Source organism: Leptinotarsa decemlineata, unplaced genomic scaffold, assembly GCF_025532065.1.
Source record: "Leptinotarsa decemlineata unplaced genomic scaffold, Ldec_3_MD MMD2_tig00026294_RagTag_RagTag, whole genome shotgun sequence".
In the NCBI taxonomy this organism is placed as follows: domain Eukaryota; kingdom Metazoa; phylum Arthropoda; class Insecta; order Coleoptera; family Chrysomelidae; genus Leptinotarsa; species Leptinotarsa decemlineata.
The window spans coordinates 4151244-4177894 of NW_027412674.1; the positions used below are offsets into that span (position 1 = coordinate 4151244).

Consider the following 26651-nt stretch of genomic DNA (forward strand, 5'->3'; position numbering starts at 1 on the left):
GATCTTCAGATGATGTGGTGCTGCAGGTTTTTCCGGGTTTTCCTGCAGCTGAAAAAGCAAATGCGCCACTGGAATCAATGAAGTCGCCCCGGAGCGCCAATTAATTTTTATTGTTGTATTTATTTTATTTTTAAAATAATAAAGACGATTATTATTATTATTATTATTATTATTATATACGGGAAGGTGCGCCAGCTTTATCAACCGACGACCACTCTCCACACCGTGGGGTGAGTGATTATTGGGTCCGAGAATCATGTGCCCTGAGTAAGCACAGTCAAGAATGGCAGCCTTCTGCATCTGTCTGGCTAAGATTCCTGCCTTAATGCGGCAAGCCGGTATGATTTTGAGATTCTAGAGTAGAGAGGATATCATTCCATTAAAGACTCCAATAATCAGAACAACCATCTTGACTGATATGGATTGGTTTAGTTAGAGTCTGCGGAGTTTGAAGAGAAAATTTCGATATTTTATGCGTTTTTCCTCCTCTTTTCGGAAGATATTCGTCCCGCCAGGAGCTGAAAATTCCACGACAAATATCGTCATGCTCTGGTGGTCGAGAGGAACTTCATCAGGCTCATTAGCTTGTATGAGCCTGAAGGTGGGGAACGAATAGTTGCAATAGATTCGGCACTTCTCGTTCCCACATTCAATATCCCTCGGTGTCTCTTAGGGCCGCATTATATCGAAGGATATGCCAGATATGTCGGCAGCAAGTGCATTAGGTCGTGGACGTCTCGCGGCAGGCCCTGCACCTTGTGTCAGAAACCTCTATACCCATCATGCGACTGCTGTAGACTAAGGTGTTGAAAACACCATCCTTGCAGGCCATTATGAACCCCTCAGTTTCTGACTTCAGCCCACTCGACCTGTGGAAAGCGAAAGTCAGGCGTTTTGATAAGCCAAATTCTTCAGTGTTATTGAAAAAGACCCCATATATTGGCTTATCCTTGTGTTGCCGCAGAAGTGAGGTGATCGCTGCGGCTTTTATATGAGACTTTTGGTGAACGGGTTCCAACTCGGTGACAGAATTGTGATCACCTCGTTTCATACAGTACCATTCTGTCATTTTTATTGTTACTATTATTTTTACTACTCCCATTATAATAATGTTCATATTTGAAATAGTTCCTGCTTTTGGTGATAAATGGAAGTCAATGTAATATTCATCAACCGAACGCGCAAACATTGAACTGTACAAGACCAAGCATAACAATGATTTCAATTTGTAGAGCATACACCAAAATAACGATCCTGAAAAGTCCTTTGAATTATTCCCATCTAATCATGAATCACAGCAGAAAACCACAACAAACACAAAAAACTAACCCGCAGATAATAATTTGATTTACAAAAAAAAATCTCGCTCGGTCGCATTCAGTCTAATTTTAAATTAATTGCGAAATTTGTGAAAGTTTGCAGACCTGCGCAACGTTTGCGAAATGTACGTAAGGCCCTATTGGACTTTCAGTTGCAACGCGACGTCTCATCCGACCAGCCGTTTACTGGCGTCGTTTCCAAAACTTCGAGCGTAAATAACACTCTGCTATTTTTGAAATAAAGTCGTTGGTTTTGCTATCCCAAAATGAAAGGAATGAACTACTGAAAAACCCTGATGATTTATTATAGAAACAAATTCTGAATTATTATGTGAAGTGTGTTATTCAAATCACAAACGACCAAGGTGTTAGAATGACAGGCCAAAATAAAAGTGAAATGTGTAGTTTATTACTCAGAATTTTCTGTGTTATTGGTAAGGGAACTTATGTGGCTTTTTTGGTACTCTATTCACAAAACCAGTAATTCTTGTAGTTAGAAAGTGCTTTGAGAGACTTATAAACGAATTATATTGGCCCCTATTTGATTTTCAGTGTCATAAAAAGTAGCCGGTGAAGGTTTTTTTTTGAAAACGGTATGAAAAACATAGTTATATTTCATTTGAGAATTCCACACCATTCAATCTAATTCAAACTAGATATTATTAAAAAGGTTACGACCATAAGTACTACTTTTTCCTAAACAAACATACCAACTTCTCATATTTCTTAAAATATACTCTGCGTAATCAAAATAGAGTGTGACAAGTGAAGTCCAGATTCCATGAGATTTTTTAGTAATTACGTGATTCATACAATTTAAACAATTTTATTGTTTTTTCACAAATATTATTCGAAAGATTATTATTTGAAATATCGAAAAATGGTTTAACAAGAAGTTTATGTGAATTCAATTTTAGGCCATATGAAAAATTGTGCTGAATAGGACAATTTTTATTTTTTGCTCTATCTAAATAGAGCTACTGAAATTTGCTCACATATGATGCAGAATCCAATTGTTATCGACATTTCATAAAGGAACTTGTTGAAATACGATTTTTTGAAGAATTATTCCCCGTCTAAACGTTATAACCAACAAGTAGGTACACATAAGTGGAGTTTGCATAAATTTACCTACCTTTGATTTCATACAAAGTTCATCCACTTATCCAATGATTCAATTCAAAACTTAAACCAGAGTTAAAAAGTCATTCATTATTCATGTACTTAAGTTGGCCGTAAAACAATTGTTGTAGTTTTAATGACAGTCAAATCAGTTCCTGAATGTCATAGTGACTTCTCATTACTCGTACGTATTGAAGAAAAAAGTTTCAACTTCACAGGAAAAAAACTATTTCTCATAATATGTGATGGAAATGTAAGTCATCGTTAAGCCAAAATATGCAATAATCTACTGTGGATAGAATTATAATAAAATTCAAACCTACTGAACCGAAGGAAAAACAAATAGTTGGCGAAAAATTGTACTCTGACAAACTTTTTCCAATGACTTCGATCGTAATTATTGTGAAATTTCTTAATTTTTTTTAGATTTCAAAAATTGAGAAATGATGTGATTCCAGTTACTAAAATTTATTTATTAGTTATTTTTACGAGCAGCAATCATTGAAGAAACTTTTCCCGTATATGGTGGAAAATCGTTGAAATCATTTTCAATAATTATTTGATAATGGAATTCAAGAATAATTTCTCCTACAATATTCTTTCTTGTTCTCAAGGCAACTATTCCATGTGACAATATCCAAAGGATACATTAGGTTACTTATTTGCCAGATTCAGACAGATAACTATCAATTTATAGATGAATATCGAATATATACTATATTTCTCCTGTTTTATACATATTACACTAGATTTTTGGGAAACAAAATTTTTAAAACTAATTCATACAGGTTATTGTATGATTTCCACTACAAAAACCGTAACACGTTTTTCGTTATACAATAGCTTTCTCAAGCGTAAAATAATAAGTTGCTTCCAATGAACAAGTAGGTATAGTATTTCCAATACCAATTGGAACAGCACAGAGAAGAAATTCCTGCCTCGACATAGGCGTCGGCATAATATTTTTCAGTAGTAGTTTTTCAGTTACTTATTCTTACAATCATAGCAATTGATCACCTCATGAAAAAGTTATCTCAACTGAATTTTTTCACTATGGGTAATTATGAAAAACTTCGAAATTTAAGGTAGTTGATTTCCGAGTCGAAAACTCTAAAATATAATGAAAACACAAATAATCACACCGAATTCTCGTCAAACATATATTTACAAAATAATAGAGGCCAACAAAATTGCAAGAAAAATCAAAATTCTTCTTCGCTATATTCGGATGAGGTGGAATCATCATCGGGTTGAATAACGATCGGATTTATGGAGCTTTGCACATAATATTTGTTCTCTTGTTTCATAACGTGTGCCACACAGTTCTTCCACACATCACTATTACCTACTTCATTCACCACTCGCCTTATATTGTCAAGCACCACAGCATTCAAAGTCGGTGACTGATAACATTTCCGCAAGCTTTCTTCCATTGTGGCCCAAACCATTTCAATTGAATTGAACACACAATAGTATAGAGGCAAACGTAAGAGAATATGACCACGTGTTTCACACATCGAATCAATACTATACTCTTTTTTGAAATTACGTTGTTTTATGGTCGCCAGTAATACCTTTTTCGTTGGAATCTTTTCGGGTATTTCCATTTCATGATTTCGCATGAAATCAACAATATCTGCTTTTTTGTGTTATTGTATGGTATTGTAGTCAATAACCTAGAATGATACGAAGCGTTATCCATAACAATAATCGAGTTTGGAGGAATATTTGAAAGAAGCTGCTCACTGAACCAGGTTTCGAATAAAGCCGCAGTCATATCTTCGTGGTAATTAGCAGACGAATCTTTTATATTCTTGGCCGACGGAAGCAAAGCGTTAGGTCTAAACCACTTTCATTCCCGGCATGCAAAATTATAACACGTTTTTCCCTTGAAGAAGGCGTGTTCAAAGCACAATACTTGGTTTCGTCTACCCAGCCTTATTTGACAACATCATGGGTATCAAACCAAGTTTCGTCGAGGTAGGTTATATATCTGCTAGATTCTCAGTAGCTTTTCATTCGCCTCAAATATTCTTGTCGGAGTTGAACAATGCATGTCGATTCCATTATGACCATCCGATTGTTCAAATTTTTATATTTAAAACCACAAGACAATAAGACACCTCGTAAAGTTTCTAAAGATTTGTAATTGTAATCGGGCTAGTCAAGTAATTTATACAAAATCATTTCCAAGGTTGGTACTTCATTTTTTTGGTATATACCATAAATTGTTCGCCGAATCTCATCTTTTGTAGCGCCATCAACGTTTTCGAATTTTTTATTCCTTTGTATTCGTTTCATCGCATGGTCAATGACATCCTCTATTTTAATGACTCGAAGAACTGTCGAACGAGATAGTTTCGTTAACTCGCATATTCTATTCACAATAGCATTATTTGAAGTGTGACAGTTTTCCTTCTTCAAGTATTCATGAATATTTAAAATTACTCGCTGAACTTGAACATGTAAGTCCTTATTTTCAAATTCCAGATCCCTGTCGATTGACACATATTCCTCATACGGAATGTTATCATTTGTTTCAAAAGGTCTCCAGAAAGCCATATTGATGAAAGTACCCAAAAACACTAAGATTTTCACAAAAATCGGTTCAAAGGATGGTGTAAAAGTTGAAAATTTTTTCTAGAGGTCAATTATCCTAACACCAAACTGATATTTTTGCACTCGACGTGCGTTTCGCTAACAGGGTTAGCATTTTCAGGAGAAGCAAATTGATATTGAATCCGCTTTTCAATCTATTGTTGACAAATTAATTTGCAGGTAGTGGTTCCACTAGTTAATTACCGAAAAATCAATTAAGATAATCATCATTCAACAAACAAAGTCCACATCGGGCCAAAAAACTTTAGGTATATAAACAGCTAACCCTTGTCTTTAGATTCAGTATCAATTTTCTTCTCCTGAAGATGCTAACCTTGTTAGCGAAACGCGCGTCGAGTGCAAAAATATCAGTTTGGTGTTAGGGTAAAAGATCTCTAGAAAAAGTTTTCAAAAATCGGTTTGCAAAACCACTCAATACCTCACCTTACCCCACGAACACACGGCATTGATGAAGAAATATTGTGAAACGGACAAAAAAATTAGTATTCAGCCAGTCCATCTAGCCGAGCCTTTATTCCTCAACTACATTTGATAGCACGTTTACTTAGTATCTGGGCGACTAGGGGCCACCGGCCCCAGCAGGAATTGGACAGTTTTCCACGACCAGTAATAGAATGGTATTTCACGTTGGAACGTAAAAAAACCCTTTAAGAAAAAAAGTACCAATCAATATTCAAGAAGACAAAAAATCTTGAAAATGAGTAGTACCCAACCATGCGTCGTAACGCAAATTAAAATCAATGAAACCAACAAGAAAATAATTATTTAGGTTTGCTTCAATTTTGTTGATCTGGTAACCCCGCGAGGCCAAAAATCAATTCGGACTAATGAAACCTACCATAAATTAATCAAATACGAAAATAAAAATAGAACCCGTAGATTTCAGGTTTCTTAGGAAATTTGGCAACATGGCAAAATAATAAATTATCTAAGAGGTGAATTACAATATTTAAAAAAGTTATTCAACTCGTATTTCAGTTTGTGTGAACACAAAATACGTAGTTATTCATCCCTAAGAATTCACAATAATAATGAATTAAAAAAAAAGTTAACGCAACAAAAACTCAGAAGCAGACAAAACTTTTTTTTCCATCCATCTTTTACACTAAAGTTGCATTGTTTAAAAAAAATACTTTTGCTACAAATTCTAACAGTATATCTCTGTTTAAAAATCTGTTTTCCCGTTAATCAGCTGTCGCCCCCATACGAACGACCACTCTCAGAAGTTGAGAAACTTGTGCGAGCTAAGGACTAACGAGGTCTTACCTTTTATCGTGTGATTCCTATCATGGTACCACAAGAAAACTAACATTTTGTTTAATGAAAGAAATTAATGAAATACAAGTTTTGGGTCACATCAAACTCAGTAAACGATAAGTTAATCCATTCATGTTTCCATTTAAATGAGAACAAAATATTAAAAACATACCTTGGAGCTGGCAAGTGTTTTTTTCATCAGTAGGGGTCAACGAAAATATTCTGGAAACAGATTTTCATAATTCCTGGTTTTCTGAACGATCTCAGAAATGATTCGTCGAATCTATCCTTTTGGTGCTATGCCCAACAAGCCTTGACAACGTAGGGTTGTGAACTTTGAATGATCTTCGGCGAGGAGAATGAAAACCACGTTCAAAGTAATACCCAATATTCGCAACGTGAACCAATTTTCACTCATTGAAACCTCGGAAAATAATCCTCATAAGAGAAGTCACCAATGACAAATTATCCAATAGGTTTCCAACAATTTCACTTACAGCCACCTCAAAAACAATAATGGCTTTTTAAGGTGATTCCAAATATTTCACATTTTTTCCAGGTAGAAAAAAAAATCAAACGCATGTCTCTACGTCACTAATGATTGAAAGCTAGACCAATCAGAATGGGTCACGGGAAAGGTACTTTCGGTCGATTGATAATACCAAATTATGCGATCGAAACTGAATCAACTGAGACACGGATACTACTCAGAAAAAATTAAATTCCATTTCCTTGGAGATATCTAGGTTATTTATCCAATTTAGAAATTCTTCCCAGTGGTTATTGCCATAACCAAAATTGAATATACTGTTATAGATTCACTAGTTCGGACTTCCATTGTCTACTATATAAAATTATTTGAAATCCCTGAAACAAGTAAAAAAGAATAATTAAAAAAGAATAGTTGAAAATAACAATTATATTAAGCAACAATGAACCTGAAATGAAATGATAGTGAAATAACCTACAAGTAAAAATATAATAATTGAATAAATAAAAATTAAAGGAATGAAAAAAGAAAATAATAAAAAAATAAAAAAGTGTAGCGATTCCAAGTCACGTTAGTTCACGACGTTTCGATTGTTGGTATCTACAATCGTCTTCGGGTGATGACTGGACTGATTCCTCCGAGAGATGACTATTTTATAGGTCGTTGAAATACTTTCACTCTCTCTACTTTCCATTTTCCGCTTCACTGATTCCGTGAGAGATGACCGTTTTGGCGGGAGTTGGTCATTTTTCGTTTGAATACTGAACTAGATGCCTTTCTGAAACACATCAACAGCGTGAGATCTTCCATCACTTTCACAATGGAGAAGGAAATCCACAATGAATTGCCATTCTTAGACGTTTTGGTGAAGAGGACCGACACTAAGTGGGAAACATCTGTATACCGAAAACCCACTCATACGGGACAGTATCTGAACCACGAATCCAACCACCATCAATTGACAAAAAGAGAAATCATCAAGACTCTATTAGACCGTGCTTTTGGGCTCTGTAATACAAAGGAAGGTCTCGAGAAGGAACTAGACATCATCAAAAATGATCTTCAGCGGAATGGATACTCCAAAGCGATGGTAGAAAGGACTTTGGCTAAAAGACAGCAGGAGCCTCGCAAGGAAGAGAAACCGTCACAACCAGTGCTTGCACTTCCCTACATCAGAGGATTATCGGAGAGGATAAGAAGAATTGGTTCCAAGTACAACATTAGAACCTGTTTCAGATCCAGTAACACTATCCGTAACAGCCTCACGAAAACCAGGCACCCAAACGCGGACTGCGATTCCAAGAATTGCATTTACCGGATACCCTGTGAGTGCAGAAAATCCTATATTGGTGAAACTAAGAGGCCATTGAATGTTCGCATTGCCGAGCACAAGAAGCACACACAGCGAGGAGTGTACGCCACTACTTCCCGGCAGTACCGGGAAGTAGTGGCGTACATGACTAAATACACTCTTGCATACTCACCGGTTTTTTACCGACCATTCCAGTCTCGAATGCTCGGTGAAATTGTAGTTACTACGCATTAACTTCGTTTTGGTAGTGCGTGCTAATTACGACAACAAAGCAACTGATTGTTTGACCGATAAAAATCCGGTGAGTGTGCAAGCACCCGCTACCAATAAAATATCGGCCGATTTTATACTGGTCGTCCAAAATCGGTGTGTGTACAACTAGCGTTACGCTAAATGCAAACAAATTGATTTTGGACGATCGATTTTATACCGGTCGTCCAAATTCCAATCGTTAACCACATATGGGTACGGGACCTGGCACACACGCCGACCGGTGATCGGCGTCGATCACCGGTATAAAATCGGCCGTCCACAATCGTTGAGTGTGCAAGTAGCCTACATGCCGACAGACCAAATGCTCGTTCATATTTAAGAAGCGATGCAACACTTTTAAATTTAAGTGTATTGTATATACGAAGTCAATTCGAATGGCATGAAAAGTAAATGGTAATTTTTTTATCGACCTTTTTTGGGTAATTGTTACCTTCCACAATCTGAAAAATTTAAAAATTATAATGGAGAACTTTATACAAGTGTAGAAGGGCGAACTTTTTAGTTTACCCCGATAAGTTACTGCGTAAAAATCAAAGTATTTTTCTTCTATTTATCAGTAACTTGTCGTATTTAACAATTTTGCCTATGAAAAAAATTATTAAGAAATAATACTTATCTTTTACGTTTCGGAGGCCAAAATCTGCTCTGTCTTCAAAAATGGATAAAAATTCGAATATATTCGCAGTTATTCCTTTTTTGATACCTTATTTCTTTACTTCTTCGACAGATATCAAAGAAGTTTTGAAATATGAAATTATGTCAATGTTGTTGATTGACAACTGAAACATTCGATGTAATACAAAGTACTCTCCGATATCAGTTTGTTCCCATTTCGCCACTATCCAAAATTTTCTTCAAGATGCAATTCTCTCCAGACATGAGAATATACGCTGATTCTTTTAGCTTACGTCTCTTAGAATGAGGCTCATTGGTAATCTTTCTTTTCCTATTCCATTCCACCCGATGTTCACCGTCTGATTTTAAAATGTGTTCTGATAATTTTGATCCTATCAATTGTCTATTTTTTATATAATCTCGATGGTCATTCTCACGCACTTCCAATGATCTTGAGGTTTCACCAATGTAACTTTTACCACAAGAACAAGGTATTTTATAAATACAATTTTTTGTTTTTTCTTTAGTGTTGTTAGGTTTTGTATGTGTGAGTATAGATCTCAGTGTATTTTTTGTTTTGAAAGTTGTTCTAACATCATACCTATTTCCAATTCGTCTTATTTTTTCAGATAGTCTTGGAATGTAAGGTATAACGTTAGTTGTAAAAGATGTCGTTGGATGTTGAGTCGGTAATTGTTGAGTTGGATGTTGTTGAATTTGTGAAACTGTTTGTATGTTCGTTTGTTTTTTAATTGTCTCTTTATTTTCTATTGCAATAGAAAATAATAAGACGAATTGGAAATAGGTAATAATAAGACGAATTGGAAATAGGTATGATGTTAGAACTACTTTCAAAACAAAAAATACACTGAGATCTATACTCACACATACAAAACCCAACAAGACTAAAGAAAAAACAAAATATTGTATATATGAAATACCTTGTTCTTGTGGTAAAAGTTACATTGGTGAAACCTCAAGACCATTGAAAGTGCGTGAGAATGAACATCGAGATTATATAAAAAATAGACAATTGACAGGATCAAATTCATCAGAACACATTTTAAAATCAGACGGTGAACATCGGGTGGAATGGAATAGGACAAGAAAGATTACCAATGAGCCTCATTCTAAGAGACGTAAGCTGAAAGAACCAACGTATATTATCATGTCTGGAGAGAATTGTATCTCAAATAGCTCCTTAGAAATAGACCGTACTTGGCTACCCATCTTGAAGAAAACTTTGGATAGTGGCGAAATGGCAACAGACTGATATCGGAGAGTACCTTGTATTACATCGAATGTTTCAGTTGTCAATCAACAACATTGACGTAATTTCATATTTCAAAACTTCTTTGACATTTGTCGAAGAAGTAAAGAAATAAGATATCAAAAAAGGAATAACTGCGAATATATTTGAATTTTTTATCCATTTCTGAAGACGGAGGCAGATTTTGGCCTCCGAAACGTAAAAGATAAGTATTATTTCTTAAAAATTTTTTTGATAGGCAAACTTGTTAAATACGACAAGTTACTGATAAATAGAAGATTTTTCTTTGTGAAAAATACTTTGATTCTTACGCAGTAACTTATCGGGGTAAACTAAAAAGTTTGACCTTCTACACTTATATCAAGTTCTCCATTATAATTTTTATATTTTTCAGACTGTGGAAAGTAACAATTACCCAAAAAAGGTCGATAAAAAAACTGATTTTTTTCCTCCACAAAAAATGACTTTCGTTGAATAAATAATAATATCGTCTGTATTATCTTCTAATACATTTAAAGCAAATTAATCAGGTACAGTTCATTTATTATATGAAAATTAAAGGCGAAGTTCAATTTACTTGACGACAAGTCATCATTCAATTGCCTAATAGTTACCGAATGACGGCAGTTTCTTCGTATGGCATTGCCGGCGTGGTGGGAGGTTTTATATGGAAAAAACTAGTATATTCATCAGACCCGCTACATTAGTCTTTTATTTATCTCTTGGTATTGAATTCGTATAGACTATACCTGTGAACTGAACGAATGGGTTTGTCATTTAATAACTTCAAATATACAAATACGAGTATGTTTTGAATTCTGGACGCAGTAAATATTCATAATGAAAGTAATGCTCTTGGGATGGATTCTTGCACCAGAATTCGCGAGAAATTCGTTTCTATCACCTAAGAACCTCTAGAGGAATACTTTTATCAATATTCAAATGAATCGACATTCACTGCATACTAAGAAACGTGTGATATCTCTGAATAATGACTAGAAAACCATCAAAACTAGCCTTATCAAAATTCTCACAAATATTTTCAATACTACCCTACTGAGTAGATTAATTTGAATTTTATTATGAATACATATTCTTGTACCAAGTTATTTTATATTCGTTACACTTGGTGAACTTTGGCATCAATAATGTTGATTTTGAGTTTTTTCACGATTAATTCTCAATTTATATTCATTCTTTCGGATGAACTCCCAAAAAAGCGATAAAAATGATGAAGTAATCAGAACTTCAAGAGAACTTTCGTATCGGTAGCAGTGAAGTAGTTAAAAGTTTCTATACGGTTATATTATATTGAATTGTAAAATTCATTCATTAGCCTCATTCCAAACACAGTAATAGTAATGCAATCAGCATTATATTCATATAAGACAAAAATAGTTCAAAAACTAGAAGATGAGATTTTTAAGATTCATTGTATTTAGTAATAATGGTTTTAGTGAGTTCTTGACAGCAGGATACCTTGTCCACTTTCAAATCTTAGGATCATTTTGGCTCGCCTTGTTGAAACGAAACTATTAACAAAAATAACATTTTTGCCTCAATGATTGATCGAACTCTCGTGGAAAAAGAATGTTTATACAAATGGAAACTATACAAGGATATTTTCCATTCATATCAATTTCCATTTTGTTTCATCCAAAGTAGCCGTTCTCAGATATAATACACGTGTAACAATGTTTTTTCCGATCCTTGAAGTAGTTCTCATATGCACTTTTTGGTATGTCGTCACCGATTCGGTTTTTATCTCCTCAATCGTCACCATTCATATTAATTTCCATTTTGTTTCATCCAAAGTAGCCGTTCTTAGATATAATACACGTGTAATAACGTTTTTTCCAATCCTTGAAGTAGTTCTCATATGCACTTTTTGGTATGTCGTCACCGATTCGGTTTTTATCTCCTCAATCGTCGCGAAACGCCGTTCTTTCAGGGGTCTCTTCAATCTTGGGTACAGAAAAAACTGGCAAGGTGCCAAATCTGGTGAATACGGTGGCTGAGGCATTATTACACTATTGTTTTCGGCCAAACAATCACGAACAAGCAATGACGAGTGAGCAGGTGAATTATCGTGATGCAAAAGCCATGGATGGTTTTTCCATAATAACGAACTTTTTCTTCGTATTGCTTCCAGCAAGCGGCGCATAACTTCAAGATAATACTCCTTATTGACCTTACGACCATGTGGTAAGAGCTCCTGATGTACTATGTCATGGTCATCGAAGAAAACAGTGAGCAAAACCTTCACACTAGTAATAGTAATGCAATCAGCATTATATTCATATGAGACGAAAATAGTTCAAAAACTAGAAGATGAGATTTTTAAGATTCATTGTCATTTCGAAAACTGTTTAGAAATACCTATTTCATGAACTAGCTTGGAATATGCTGAAAACTGAATATATTGAATGAAATGCTGGACATTCAATTATCGTAGTCTCTCTATAGAGTAGGCGTTGACAAATATGACTGAAATGGAATTACATCCAGGGGGGCAAATCTGGTGAATACGGTGGCTGATGCATGATTGCGGTGTTGTTTTTGCCAAAAAATAACAATAAAATGTTCACTTCTTGCAAGAAGTGCACCCGCACTTCTAAATGTTGACAGTAGTCCACTTTGAAAAATACAGAACTCTTGCATTAGACTTTCCTTCGGAATACAAGTCATAAATATCGGGAAATGCGAAAACTGAAATTGCTAGAGATGAGAAAATCACATCTATTAAATATGACTTATAAAGTACTGAAATACAGGACACCAACATACCTATATGACAAACTTATCAAAATAGGGAATCTGAGTGATTCTAACACTTGTAACTCGGGGTTAATGGCAATGTACAAACATAAAACCTCCAGTTTTCAGCGGTCTTTCACGTACAATGCCTGTAAATTCTATAATCAACTTTCGCAAGATTACAGAACATATACTCTGATGAACTTCAAAAAAAAAATTGAAATTCCTATTACCAGCTCAGGCCCTATCCCCCGAAGCCCCGATACATTCGGTAGGGGGCGCCAGCATTATCAACCAATGACCACCCCCCACACCGTGGAGTAAGTGATCATTGGGTCCGAGAATAATGTGCCCTGAGCAAGCGCAATGAGCCAAAAATGGCAGCCTTCTGCATCTGTGCGGCTAAGATTTCTGCCTCAGTGCGGCAAGCCGGTATGATTTTAAGATTCGAGAGTAGAGAGGACATCATTCCACTATACGACCTTGTGGTTAAAACTCATGATGCAACACGTCACGGTAATTGACGTAAACAGTGAGCAAAACCTGGACATTTTATCAAATTTGGCGTGCTTTCCTTGGTTTCGGCTCTTCTATTGGGACGACTGGACTTTGGTTTTGATGTCATAACCATATATCCGTGATTCAACACGAGTTATGATCATTTCAAGCGAATCTGGATAGACGTCATTCAACAGTTTCTGAGCGATGTTCATGCGACGGTTTTTTGATCAAAATTCAGCGCAATTTTGTAATGCACTTCGTTGCCACAAGCTTCATACCCAAAATTGAAAAAATGCATGGTATGAGCCAACCGATATGCCGACATCCTCAGCAACTTCTGTAATAGTGATTTGATGATTCTCCATAAAAATTTTTTTCACTTTCTCAGAATAATCATCGATTGTTGATGATGTGCTGCGTCGTCGTTTACATTTCGACTTTCTGTGAAAATCCTGTACCGCTTGTGAACATTTTTTTTGACTCTGAGTACATTTCAAGTGTTTTTGAGCACTGAATTTCATTTTTTATACAAAATTCAATGCACATTCTTTGATCCATTTTTTCCATAACAGAAAATCACCGAATAAGCAAAATACTTCTCATTTTTATGCCTCTCACCAACAAACTTAACATGCTAAACAGCTGAAACAGTGTATGTCCGTTGCCCGCGAAATTTGAACATTCATCTTATTTTTTGAACCGACCTCGTATTTCATCTTCGTTATTTATAATTATAGTTATAACCATCGCATATATAATAAACTCTTCTTATCTATGCGAAACGCACACAGAGTAATAAAAACTTGTATATTCTGCAAACGTTTCTCATACATAATAAATTTTTCCAGGAAAAATTTGTACATCACAGTACAAAGTCTGTTTTTACCATTTGGAGGACAGGATGTGATGAAGCTGTTTTTCACTGACACATTCATTATGTTTGTTAGTAAATTTATTCAACAAATTTTACGTTTCATTAAAAATACCTCAATATAATTCCTATGAAATATCACGAACAAACAGTGCAGTGGAATGAAAAATATATTGGAGTTGCTTATCTCACAGCAAAGGAAAACAAAATCTAGATGAGTATTGAAAGATTGATTCCTCACAAGTTCCTGGACGAAATATTTTAGAAACACTAGGTCTCTCTCGACGTCTTTTCTCATTCATTGTTTTAGATGTTAATAGAAAATGTGTATTTAATTGTACTGTTTCCTTTCCTATATTAAATAGATCGAAATGAAACTATTGTGAAAATCTAAAAAAATTAACTTCAAACGTTCAAGCCAGTCTCGATATACTTACACATTAGGTTGAATGGACTGGCGCCTATCAGAAAACAACTACTCCCCTAGCTAAAACCACGAAGGGCGTTGGATTATATCCGACAGGCGTCAGTGCAGGGATCTTCACAGAAAATGCCGTACATATGCATAGCCCATTGACTAATAAGAAAGTTTTTCTTCCTTATTCAGACGAATCAGGCAAATTACGAATATGCAGTTGGTAAGTACCTCGTCCACTAGATGGAGTGACATTTTGTGATATTCGCTTCAACTTCGGAAAAGGAATAAAATACTCTGAAAAAATTGCGTTTTTCAATTATGAAATATCATTGACTTTAGGTCGATGATGGTCACTATCTTGCATTGACGAGTGGCTAATGAGCCGGTCTGCAAGTGTGCCCGTTCCAAAATTGAAGGTCGACTCTTTCAGTTGTATTGCCAATTGCATATGCAGCACTTTCTATGAAGATTCCTGCAGTGACGCCTGTCGGATATAATCCAACGCCCTTCGTGGTATTAGCCAGGGGAGTAGTTGTTTTCTGATTGGCGTCAGTCCATCCAACCTACTGTGTAGGTATATCGAGACTGGCTTGAACGTTTAAAGTTTATTTCTTCGGATTTGTTTATTGCCAGTCTTCAAGCATAGGTCACTGACCAAAAAGAATGAAACTATTGTAACAGAGCTGAAATGAACGTTATTATTTTGATTCAAAATCCAGAATTGGATTTCTTAACTTTCTGGCACTGGATCGCAAGAAAGCAATACATAGTTGATCCAATTTATGTTCAAAAGAATTTGCCAAACATTCATCAGAATGTAGTATATTTGTAATCACGGAAACCTGGTTGAGAGAAAGAGTGTTGGATTCTGAGCTTTTCCCTATAAACTACAGCGTCTAACGAAATGATCGTTCACTTGGATCCCGAGGCGGGGGAGTATTACGTGCTTTTGATTCTCAGTATTGGAATACCGAACTTGTTGATATTTTTTCACCTATTTCATCTGTTGATCTTTTATGTGTCAAAATAGTTTCCAACAATCCTAAGTTTGAATAAATTTTCATGAATTATATTCCGCCTTCAACTGCTCTTGATAAATACGATGCTTTATTTGAATTTTTTGAAAACTTTCAAGGTATCAGTGAGTGTCTCATAGTTGGTGATTTCAATATTACAGAACTACAAGACTATTATCTAAACAATCAGTCATCAAACCTAGTCCTGAGATTCAACTCATTTCTTTACTATTGTAAAGTAACACAAAAAAATTTTATAAAAAATGTCAATGATAGAATTCGCGATTTGGTAATTTTCCCTGCTGGAATTGACTCATGTGTTACTAAAGAAACCGACTCTCGTGTTCCACTAGACATTCACCATCCTGCATTATCAGTTGAGTTCACTCGAGATATTATCAAAGAAAAATATTTTACAGCTAACTGTGGGCGATTAAATTTTTGGAAAATTGACAATGAGAAATTCAGTTCATTACTCAACAATATAAACTGAAGTGAATTCAATGATCTTATGAGTATTGATCAAATATGTACAAAATTCAAGTATCCTACAAACAACAATCAGACAGTGTATTCCAATGAAGGTGAATCACTCACATAAGTATTCTAATTAGTATTCTAGAACCCTCATCAACAATATTGAAAAAAATATATTTTCATCTCAAATTATACAAAAAGCACAGACCACTCTTTCACTTGGAGAGGTTCACGAATTTGAGACCCACCATCAAAAAAGGAATTGATGAGGATTATGAAAAATGTATTAGAAGTTCTGAAACAAACTCAAAAAGTAATCCGAAAGGATTCTGGTCATACGTACAGTCTAAGCAAAAAAAAACAAGAATTCCTGGTATAATGTTTAACAGTGGTGAAAAACTTTCTTGTAGCCAGTCAAAATTAACGATCAATTAAAATTTTCTGTGATTATTCATTCTTTTTTTTATGAATAAAGCCAGCAAATAAATAAATATGCAATAATAAGATCGTTCGAATCCACGGATTAACAGAACTGATATAGTACAAGTTATATCTGAATATGATTCTAAATAGAATTTAACGAGCTGTATTTTCAAATGGTTTTTGAATACTCATGAAATGAAATAATGAAAAACTAATGAAATAAATCAATTATACATTCATGCCACCCACCAAAAATAAGAAATTCAACGTTACTGGTTTATTAGCCATATTGTCATTCAGTCAGCCCTCTGTAGTGTATGCGACAACGTGCTCTTTGTAATGGTAATGGTTTCCACACATAACTTCGTATTTTTGTTAAAATGATTTCGAAATGAGTGTTGAGCCTAGTTTTGTTAAAGCAGACTCCGACAACTTACCAAGAGTCGATTTTGAAATGATCGATGAATTTTACTTGAAAAATTTGCAATACTTTGGTACCGAAATGAAGAATGAAAAGTTGAAACGGTAGCTGGTATATTTAGTAATTCCCTTTTATTTATATGACATTAATTTTAGACTTTGTCTTTTATCGAAGGATGGAAAGTTTGATTTAAATTTTATTTCAGCTCGGCCTACTATACTGAAACCAATAATGATTGAGAGTAGAAGTAAGCCCAGTTGACAGCAAATCGGGGGCGTGCTTATTAATTTTTGAAAGGGTTGAGAATGAAAGAAAAATCCTTAGTACAATTAGTTAAAATATTCATACAAATTTTTTATTTATTTCATTAAAACTTTGCAATATCGTAATTTACCTAATCGTTGTAGTCATTAGGTGGGCCTTATGAAAACGGAGTAATAATCGTGGTAATTATAGTAGGTACCAAATAAATTAACAATATTAATAAAAAACACAATATATATATATATATATATATATATATATATATATATAAACTTTTTTTCATTATTGGGTTGCAGCAATTGATAAGTGAACTAATTTAAATGTTCTGTTTTCTCGTGTCACATATCCTTTTACTTGCGCCCAGATTAATTCTATTGGGTTTAATTCGCAGTGGTATGGTGGTAACCTTTAAACTGTAATTCCACGACTTAACGCCATTTCATCCACTGCGAATTTTTTATATTTGTCTGTGTGTAATTTTGTTAGCTGAAGTAGTTCTGCCTTTAAACTGTCTTTGTTATATTGGATGTTCTTATTAATTAACCATTCTTGAATTGCTGCTTTTTTCCATGATTGTTTCGGTAATGGTTTTAAATGTCGACTATGGTATGGGGCATTGTCCATGACGATGACAGACCCAGGTTCCACAAGTTGAATGATGCCTTCAAACCATTTTTCAAACACCTCCGCATTCATCTCTTCATGATAGTCGCCTGTTTTCTTAGATTTAAATATTAATTCACCATTTGGTAAAAATCCACTGTCGCTTCCTATATGCGTAACTATCAGACGACTACCTTTTCCAGATGGCTGTTTTAACCCAACTGACAAACCTTCAATGAAGACTTGTCGTGCACTTTTTTGACCGTATGACCTTGGTTAACCCATGTCTCGTCCATGAAATGAAGTTCAATTTTTTTTGAGCTTCCGAAATTCGTCAATTTTTCTTAGATAGTTTCTTCTCCATGCTATTATTTTTTGACGTTCAATGAGAATGCTTTTCCTGTCAACTTTTCCGTACGTAAATTTCATTTCGTGTACAAGTTTCCTAAAAGTTTCTTTACCCATTTTTGGGACCAATTCATGATCGCTAAGTGCCTCCAGAACTGTTTGTAGTGTGTGCAGCTCATTTCTGAAAAAGAAACTGTGAATAGTTCTGCGTATACTGGTTTTGGCTTCTTCATCAACTGTGATTTTTTTTCGTCCGCTACTAGTTTTTGGCGTTTGTACGTTCCCATGAATTTCTGCTTCTCTTAGTATTTTGTAAATCGATTATTTTGGTACACCGGTATAATCAGAGCACATATCAACTAATTTATCTTTTGTAATTGTGAAACTTAATGATGTAGAAATGCCCGGTTGGTTATTCGGAGGTACACACGTAGAATTACAGCACATATGCACAAAGTCATCTTTTGGTGGCTGATGATCTCTTTCAAGACAGTGAAATACTCGCAGTACAATTTGTTTTTCTCTTACTAACCGAGACTCCGACCGTTTTACCTTTTTCGACGTGGAAGGCCCGACCATGTCTCCCATTTTTTGAGTAGTTTGAGAACGGTGTAGAAATATAATTATGTAAAGCTTAAACACTTATTAGCACTATTATTTTCACCAATTGTTATCACAACACTTCGATTGCTGACTAACTTAACTGTAAAACGTACAATTCACGCTGTATAATTCACAAACCAATGATACGCTCATGGCTGCAAGTACATTAGTGAGGACTGCAATGATGAGATGGAAGTTACGGTAAAGTGACAAAGACAGAAATATCGTTGCGTACAGCGTTGCCACTAGTTGTAATAAATATCTAACATCCAATATTCTAACAGAAAATAATGAATTTTAACTGATCAGTAATCAGGAAATGTATAAGTATTACTCATTACAAGCTCATTACTGATTTTTGTCATAAATAATACCTTTTAATCGTACTAGTATTGTGTATTATCTATAATTTGCCACAACCTACAACTCTACTGTTTACTATATTTTGATTCTGCTATAAACTGGTAACGTAAAATTTAGATATGACAACGCGCTTTACTCTCAATCATTATTGGTTTTACTATGTAGAAAACCATAGATCTCTTAGAGTTTTGTTTTTGGGAACACTGAAAAACTTTTTGTCTGGTATGGATGATCTGTTTTCACAACTAGGTAAAAATATATTTCAACCATTTTGGTGATAGTAATAGTAAAATTCAACCCAAAAGTAACCTGGAAAAAATATTTTTCGGAATATTTACTAATAACACGGAATATGCAGCAAAATAGGCACCCGCCAAGACCTACCTTTTACACAAAAAACGTTCTTTAATTAGATAAATTTAACAGTTGTATTCACACCGAGTTGACAACAATGACAACAAATTGGATCATCAGAAATCTGATTGGATATTAAAAACCAATACACTTGGCAACTCCGCTCTGGACACGATCAATTTTATTGGTCAACAGACACGCGGCCAATTTAAATTCTTGCTTTTCGATTTGTTCTTTTTTCTGCAAATATAAAGAGATCTTGGGACCGATTAGGCTTGATAAGTATAATATACCCCTAACTCGATCAGTCTATAAGCAAACCAGTATCGTTTTTCATAGCATGAAACGAGCCCATTATGTTGATACTCATTTGAAATAGATATTTGGTTTCGTCATCAAATTTATAATAAGATTCAATAAGATTGTATCAATAATATCATTTATCACCGTTTTCGGAGAAACATTTCCAAATCCATGGAAAGAATAATTTCAACCAAACTTATTTATTTTGAAAAAAAGACTTCCTGACCTTTTCAGGATTGCTTCCAATCATCTGATTTTTGAAGGCAATTCAGTTTGTCAACAATTTACTTCGACTTCCTGGCATAGCTATGCACCATTTACATTTTGATATCCAGTATCATTTTTATTTACTCTGGAGGTCAAAACATTCGAATGAAAAATATTCGTAGCAAAAATGTTTGAACTTTTATGGAGTTCAATTTCTATAATTGTATAAAAACGTTGCCACAATTGGTGAGAATTGAATCAGAACCTATACGTAGGCAGCATATTCCAGTTGAAAATGACATGAAACTTCTTGTGTATTCGATAATTAAATAGTATAAAGATACGACACGGTATATCTATTTACTGCACATATTCCTATTGTTCTAGGGTTATTAGAAATGGTCGTTACGGTGAAGATCAACAGACTGCAAGTGCCGGAAATAGCTCAATTAGGAGATCCTGTTGTCTTAGATTGCGACTACACATTGGAAGAGTCTTTGGAAGAAGGACTCGTAGTCAAGTGGTTTTTTAATGGGAAACCCACTCCTATATACCAGTGGATTCCAAATAAAAAACCGCAAGAACTCGGTGAGTATGTGTCCTTTGTTGTTTGAAAATTATTTTCTAGCGGAAGTTTTTGTTTCCCTTGTAATAATTGTAACAATATAGTAATAATGATTTTCTGGCGAAAGTTTTTGTTTCGCTTGTAATAATTCTAACAATATAGTAATAATGGTTTTAGTGAGTTCTTGCCAGCAGAATACCTTGTCCACTTTCAAATCTCAGGATCATTTTGGCTCGCCTTGTTGAAACGAAACCATTAACAAAAATAACATTTTTGCCTTAGTGATTGATCGAACTCTCGTGGAAAAAAAATGTTTATACAAATGGAAACTATACAAGGATATTTTCCATTCATATAAATTTCCATTTTGTTTCATCCAAAGTAGCCGTTCTCAGATATAATACACGTGTAACAATGTTTTTTCCAATCCTTGAAGTAGTTCTCATATGCACTTTTTGGTATGTCGTCACCGATTCTGTTTTTATCTCCTCAATCGTCGCGAAACTCCGTTCTTTCAGGGGTCTCTTCAATCTTGGGAACAGAAAAAACTGGCAAGGTGCCAAATCCGGTGAATACGGTGGCTGAGGCATTATTACAGTATTGTTTTCGGCCAAACAATCACGAACAACCAATGACGAGTGAGCAGGTGAATTATCTTGATGCAAAAGCCATGAATGGTTTTTCCATAATAACGAACTTTTTCGTCGTATTGCTTCCAGCAAGCGGCGCATAACTTCAAGATAATACTCCTTATTGACCTTACGACCATGTGGCAAGAACTCGTGATGCCCTATGTCATAGTCATCGAAGAAAACAGTGAGCAAAACCTTCACAGTTGCTCGAACTTGGTGTGCTTTCTTTGGCCTTGGCTCTTTTGAACTCTTTCATTGGAACGATTGGATTTTGGTTTCATGTCATTACCATATACCCATGGTTCGTCACCATTCATGACCCATTTAAGCAAATTTGGATCGTCGTAGACGTCATCCTGAACGATGCTCGTACAACGTTTTTTCTATCAATATTTAGCAATTTTGGAACGAACTGGTCATCCTCACAGGAGATAAAAGAGGGGCATTTATACATATGAAAATCACTTTTTCATCACTGTTTTTCCATATTATTATATTTTCAGAAGCTGAAATTTTATATATGGGTTCGTTTTATGTTGTAGATATGCAATAAGAAAGAATTTTCTATTATTCGAACTGGGGCACCCCCACTGCCAATGCCAATGCCAATGTGTAAAAAAAAAATAAACTGAATATGTTTATGTCTCATATGTGGAAAATAAAATCGCTATTTCTTATATCTCGAATAATATTTACATACACACCTGTTCGATGTGTGAAATGTAAATAAATGAATGAATCAATAACAGACCATTTAGAAGGTTTCATAGAATAAAATAAATTATGTGATTTAGCATGAGACTTAGAGTTCATCTAACCTGAAAGATTACTCGCCATATAAACTAATCGGCTTCGTTAAGAAGCTGGGTTTATTTGGTCGAGTGTGAATAGGTGTAAGCCACAATAAACCCTTGCTGGTTGTGGTGGAGAGTCGAATGGACCCACTCACTTTGGACCTAACCTAACCTAACCTAGATTTCTAATGAGTTCAAAAAGTTCATCTCCAAATTATAAATGTTCTTATATTATTTAATGATATCTGCAACAGGGTGAATAATTGAACCCACTTCTCATCTAAAATTTCATTGATAAAAGTCAGTTGTCACCTTGAATGATATTTCATTCATACTTTTTGAGCGAAATTTATGGAATTGGGAGTTCTCACTACATTTATATTTCATTTCTTCTTGTTTCATGTCTACTCACGCAGCCCACATTGAAAATAATAATTCAATAAAATGCCTCACGGATTATTATTGTCATGTCCAAAGTTTCCAAAGTGGAATTTTCGACAAAACGTTATTCGTGATAAAAGTTTGTGCATCCCCTAAAACTATACATGCAACAACAAAATATAGTACAACACACGTAATATACGAGGAGCCTTCAAATATTTTATTTTGTGATATCTCAGGAAATTTTATTTAGAAAAGTTGTTCAGCATTGAAAAATACATCTAATTCTGAAGTCATAGTAATTCGAATGAGGTTTTATTTTTTTACGCATTTTTTTTTAATGGGGACTACGAAAAAAATTTTCTAAAACGATAAATAGACAGCATCCTGTATAAGACGGTTCATTTTGAAAGCCTGTAATATTACAAATCACACGACTACGGTGTTAACCACGGTCAGTTGTTTTGAAGAGTGAATTAATTTTCAAAGTTATTGATGTAAAGTTATATTTATTTTTTGTTTACACCGAAAATTACTCAAAATTATACAGGATTGTAACAAGAACTCAATATTCAATAATATCGAATCACAAAACACCAAAATAAAATAGGCATTTCGGCACAAACTCATTGATTTTCTGGAGATTCAACTTAAGACACTTATTTTGGACAAGAAAATCTCCAGGAAATCAATGAGTTTGTTCAGAAGTTGAATTCAATGAAGACTGCTATGCAGGATACTATTTAGGAAAAGACAATACAAAATGGGGACAACACGTACCCACGAAAGTCAAAAAAAGAATGCCGCATAACATCCTTACAAAAATACCTTGAGTAATTGGGTCCGCCAAAGGTATAAAAACTGTTCTCGATTCCTGGAAGTGCTTTTTTTCTGACGAAATGATAGATCTCATAGTGAATTCTACTAATCTGAGTATACAGACCATACAACCAAATTATAATCGTGAAAGAGATAAAAAATTGACTGATTCAATTGAAATGAAACCTTTCTTTGGTCTCTTGTACCTAGCAGGTATTTTGAGAAGTGGCAGACAGTCTTTAGAAGATTTATGGTCAACAGACGGCATGGGTGTTGAGTTGTTCAGAACAACTATGTCTCTTAGAAGGTTCAAACTTTTGTACAGATGTTGTAGATTCGACGATAAACGTACAAGAGTTGAAAGAAAAAAAATTGACAAGCTGGCTCCCATTCGAGATTTGTTCGACCTTTTTGTGAACAACTGCAAAGCATGTTATTCCGTCGGCCAAAATGTTACGATAGATGAAAAACTTGAGGGTTTTAGAGGAAGATGTTGTTTCAGACAGTACATTCCCTCAAAACCCAATAAGTATGGAATAAAAATATTTGCCCTAGTAGATTCCAAATCATTTTATACCGTCAACCTAGAAGTGTATGTCGGCAAGCAACCTGAGGGACCCTTTGAAGTTAGTAATACACCTACTGACTTGGTACTGCGCCTTGCTGAATCTATCTATGACACCGGAAGAAATATCACCGGAGACAACTGGTTTACCAACCTAGAACTCGTAGAAAAACTAAAGAATAAAAAGCTTTCATATATTGGCACAATAAGAAAAAACAAAAGGCAGATTCCACCAATATTTTTAAACGTCAAAGAAAGGGTACTACATTCATCTATGTTTGGATTCAGTAAAACAGCCACTTTGGTATCGTATGTGCCAAAAAAAGGCAAAAATGTATTACTCTTATCATCGTTGCATTTTGACGATAATATTGATGAAGGCACAGGGGATCAACATAAACCTGAAATAATCACATATTATAATGCCACAAAATCAGGAGTTGATACTGTAGATCAGCTATGTGCCACATATAACTGTGCACGAAATACAAGAAGATGGCCAATGGTAATCTTCTTTTCTATGATGAATATTGCAGCCATAAACGGAATGATAGTTTTTGCTGATAATAAAAATGCCTTTGCAAATAGGAGGGAATATCTAAAGATGCTAGTTCACAGTTTAGTTGCAGAACATCTTGGACGTAGGGGACAAATAAAAAGTCTTTCAACACATCTACAACAGGCACTCAACAAGTATAATCCTGTTTCAGAAAAAAAGCATTCTCCACAAAAAGTAGATAACATCAGAAAAACCTGCAGACCGTGCTATTCAAAAAGTAAAACAAGAAGACTGACAAAGTACAGATGCTGCAAATGTGAAGATTATTTTTGTTTATAACATGCCACAATGCTCGGTCAAAAATGTTTCGATGAGGACAATAATCAAAGTTCAAATTCTAACTGAAACGATTATTTCTAATTTTTGTTATGTTTTTCTATTCAAGCATTATTCATCACATGTTATGTTAAACGTATATGGTGTTCTACCTTAAATCATGTTTTTATTTTATTATAAGGTTAAGGTTTGCTTTTATGTTTATATAAGAATTTATTAATTTATGTTGACTTCTTCTAATTCAATAAAAGTACCTCATATTTGTTTTTGTTTTCATTAATACGACAGTAGTTCGATATAATATCATTTTTAAGTTCATAACTCTGTGAGATACCGCGCGACCCCCTATGATTCACAACAACACGCGACCTACGCAGGGCTAAAATTATCAACTACAAACACCTGAAGAGAGTAAACAAAACAAAAGAAACATTCTGGAGAGTTAAGCAAAAAATTAGGTGAAAACTTGAGTGCAGCAAGCTAGAAGAGTAATTGAAAAAAACATAACTCGGTCGTAGAGCTAACAAGTAAAAACAAAGTTCAGGTGTATTACAAAAAAACATAATTAGCTGTAATACAGTAGTAATAATGAGTAAGTAATCACATGGTAGAGTAACTTTCAAGTTAGGCTCATATATTTTGACTAGAGTGTAAAAGTTTCTTAACATGGTTCTTAGCTTGACCAATAGGTTCATAATAGATGTCGAAATTTCCACAGAGTTGATTGTAGAGTTTGATCATTGCAACAACTGGTGACTTGAGTAATATGTTTGTTCTAGAACTTGGTAGGTAAAAAGTCAGTTCATTTCTAGAATCAATTCGTGTAATATGAAAGTTAAAGTGGAAGAGTAGTTCGGGACAGTCAATCAGATTATTCACTAGTTTATAAATGAAAATTATATAGTAGTAGGTTCTTCGGTTCTGAAGGGATAATAGACTGAATTTATTTAGTAGTATATGGTTGTCGATGCCTTATTCAGGGTAAGTTTTTTCTAGCTTGTAAGTAATATATTTCATGAAGCCTCTTTGTATGGACTCGATTTTGTTTATGTGGACATTGCATATGGGTGACCATACAAGGGAGGCATATTCCAGCCGAGATGTGACGTATGCATTAAAAAGAGTTAAAAACTGTATCTACTACGAAAGTTCTTACAATTACGATAGATGAGTCCTAGCATCCGTTTGGCTGAGCATGTTATTGTGACATAGTGTATGGAGAAATTCAGTTTAGGGTCGGAAGTGACACCAAGATCCTTTTGATTAGTGCTTATTTGAAGAGGTGTGTTATTTATGCAGTATTCATGGAAAATAACATTATGTTTAAGGGTGTATTTTGAGTATTTACATTTGTTTGTGTTGAGGGGAAGATTATTTTCGGTACTCCAAAGGTACAAAAAGTCAAAGTCTTTTTGTAAGATTAAGCAGTCCTCCTCTGATATAATGGGCCGGAAGATTTTCAATACATCTGCAAATTAATAAGAAATTACTAGATAGATTATTTCCTATGTCGTTAATGAAGAGTGAGAATAAAAGAGGTGCTAAATTGCTTCCTTGAGGGGCACCACTGTTAGCAATAAATTGGAACGACTTGTGACCTCAGGATTGCTATCTTAGGATTCTGAGATGGCAATGATATGTAAATCAGCTCCAGAGATAGATTTGAGAAAGTCATTTGTTTTTGGATTTTATAATTTTGTTATTATATATTATATAATTCGCCTTCTTAGCCAAAGAAAAAGCGATTTTTACAGACCTAGGTTTAGTGTAGTTTTCATTTATTCTCCCAATTCGACACATGTTCACATCATCTTGGCCAATGTTAGGATTTATACATTTAATGATTTCGGTGCA

At 34.6% G+C, this 26651-nt stretch overlaps 1 protein-coding gene across 1 annotated transcript in view; it reads left to right on the forward strand.

Moving 5' to 3' along the window:
* The first annotated feature begins 1482 nt into the window (after positions 1 to 1482).
* LOC111511978 (CD276 antigen homolog) overlaps positions 1483 to 26651 on the forward strand; it is a 179731-nt gene continuing 154562 nt past the window's right edge. Inside the window, exons 1-2 of the mRNA XM_074180194.1 lie at positions 1483 to 1753; positions 20594 to 20794. Of these exons, the coding sequence (XP_074036295.1) occupies positions 1693 to 1753; positions 20594 to 20794 (262 nt within the window). The 5' untranslated portion in view covers positions 1483 to 1692. The remainder of the gene's footprint in view (positions 1754 to 20593; positions 20795 to 26651) is intronic.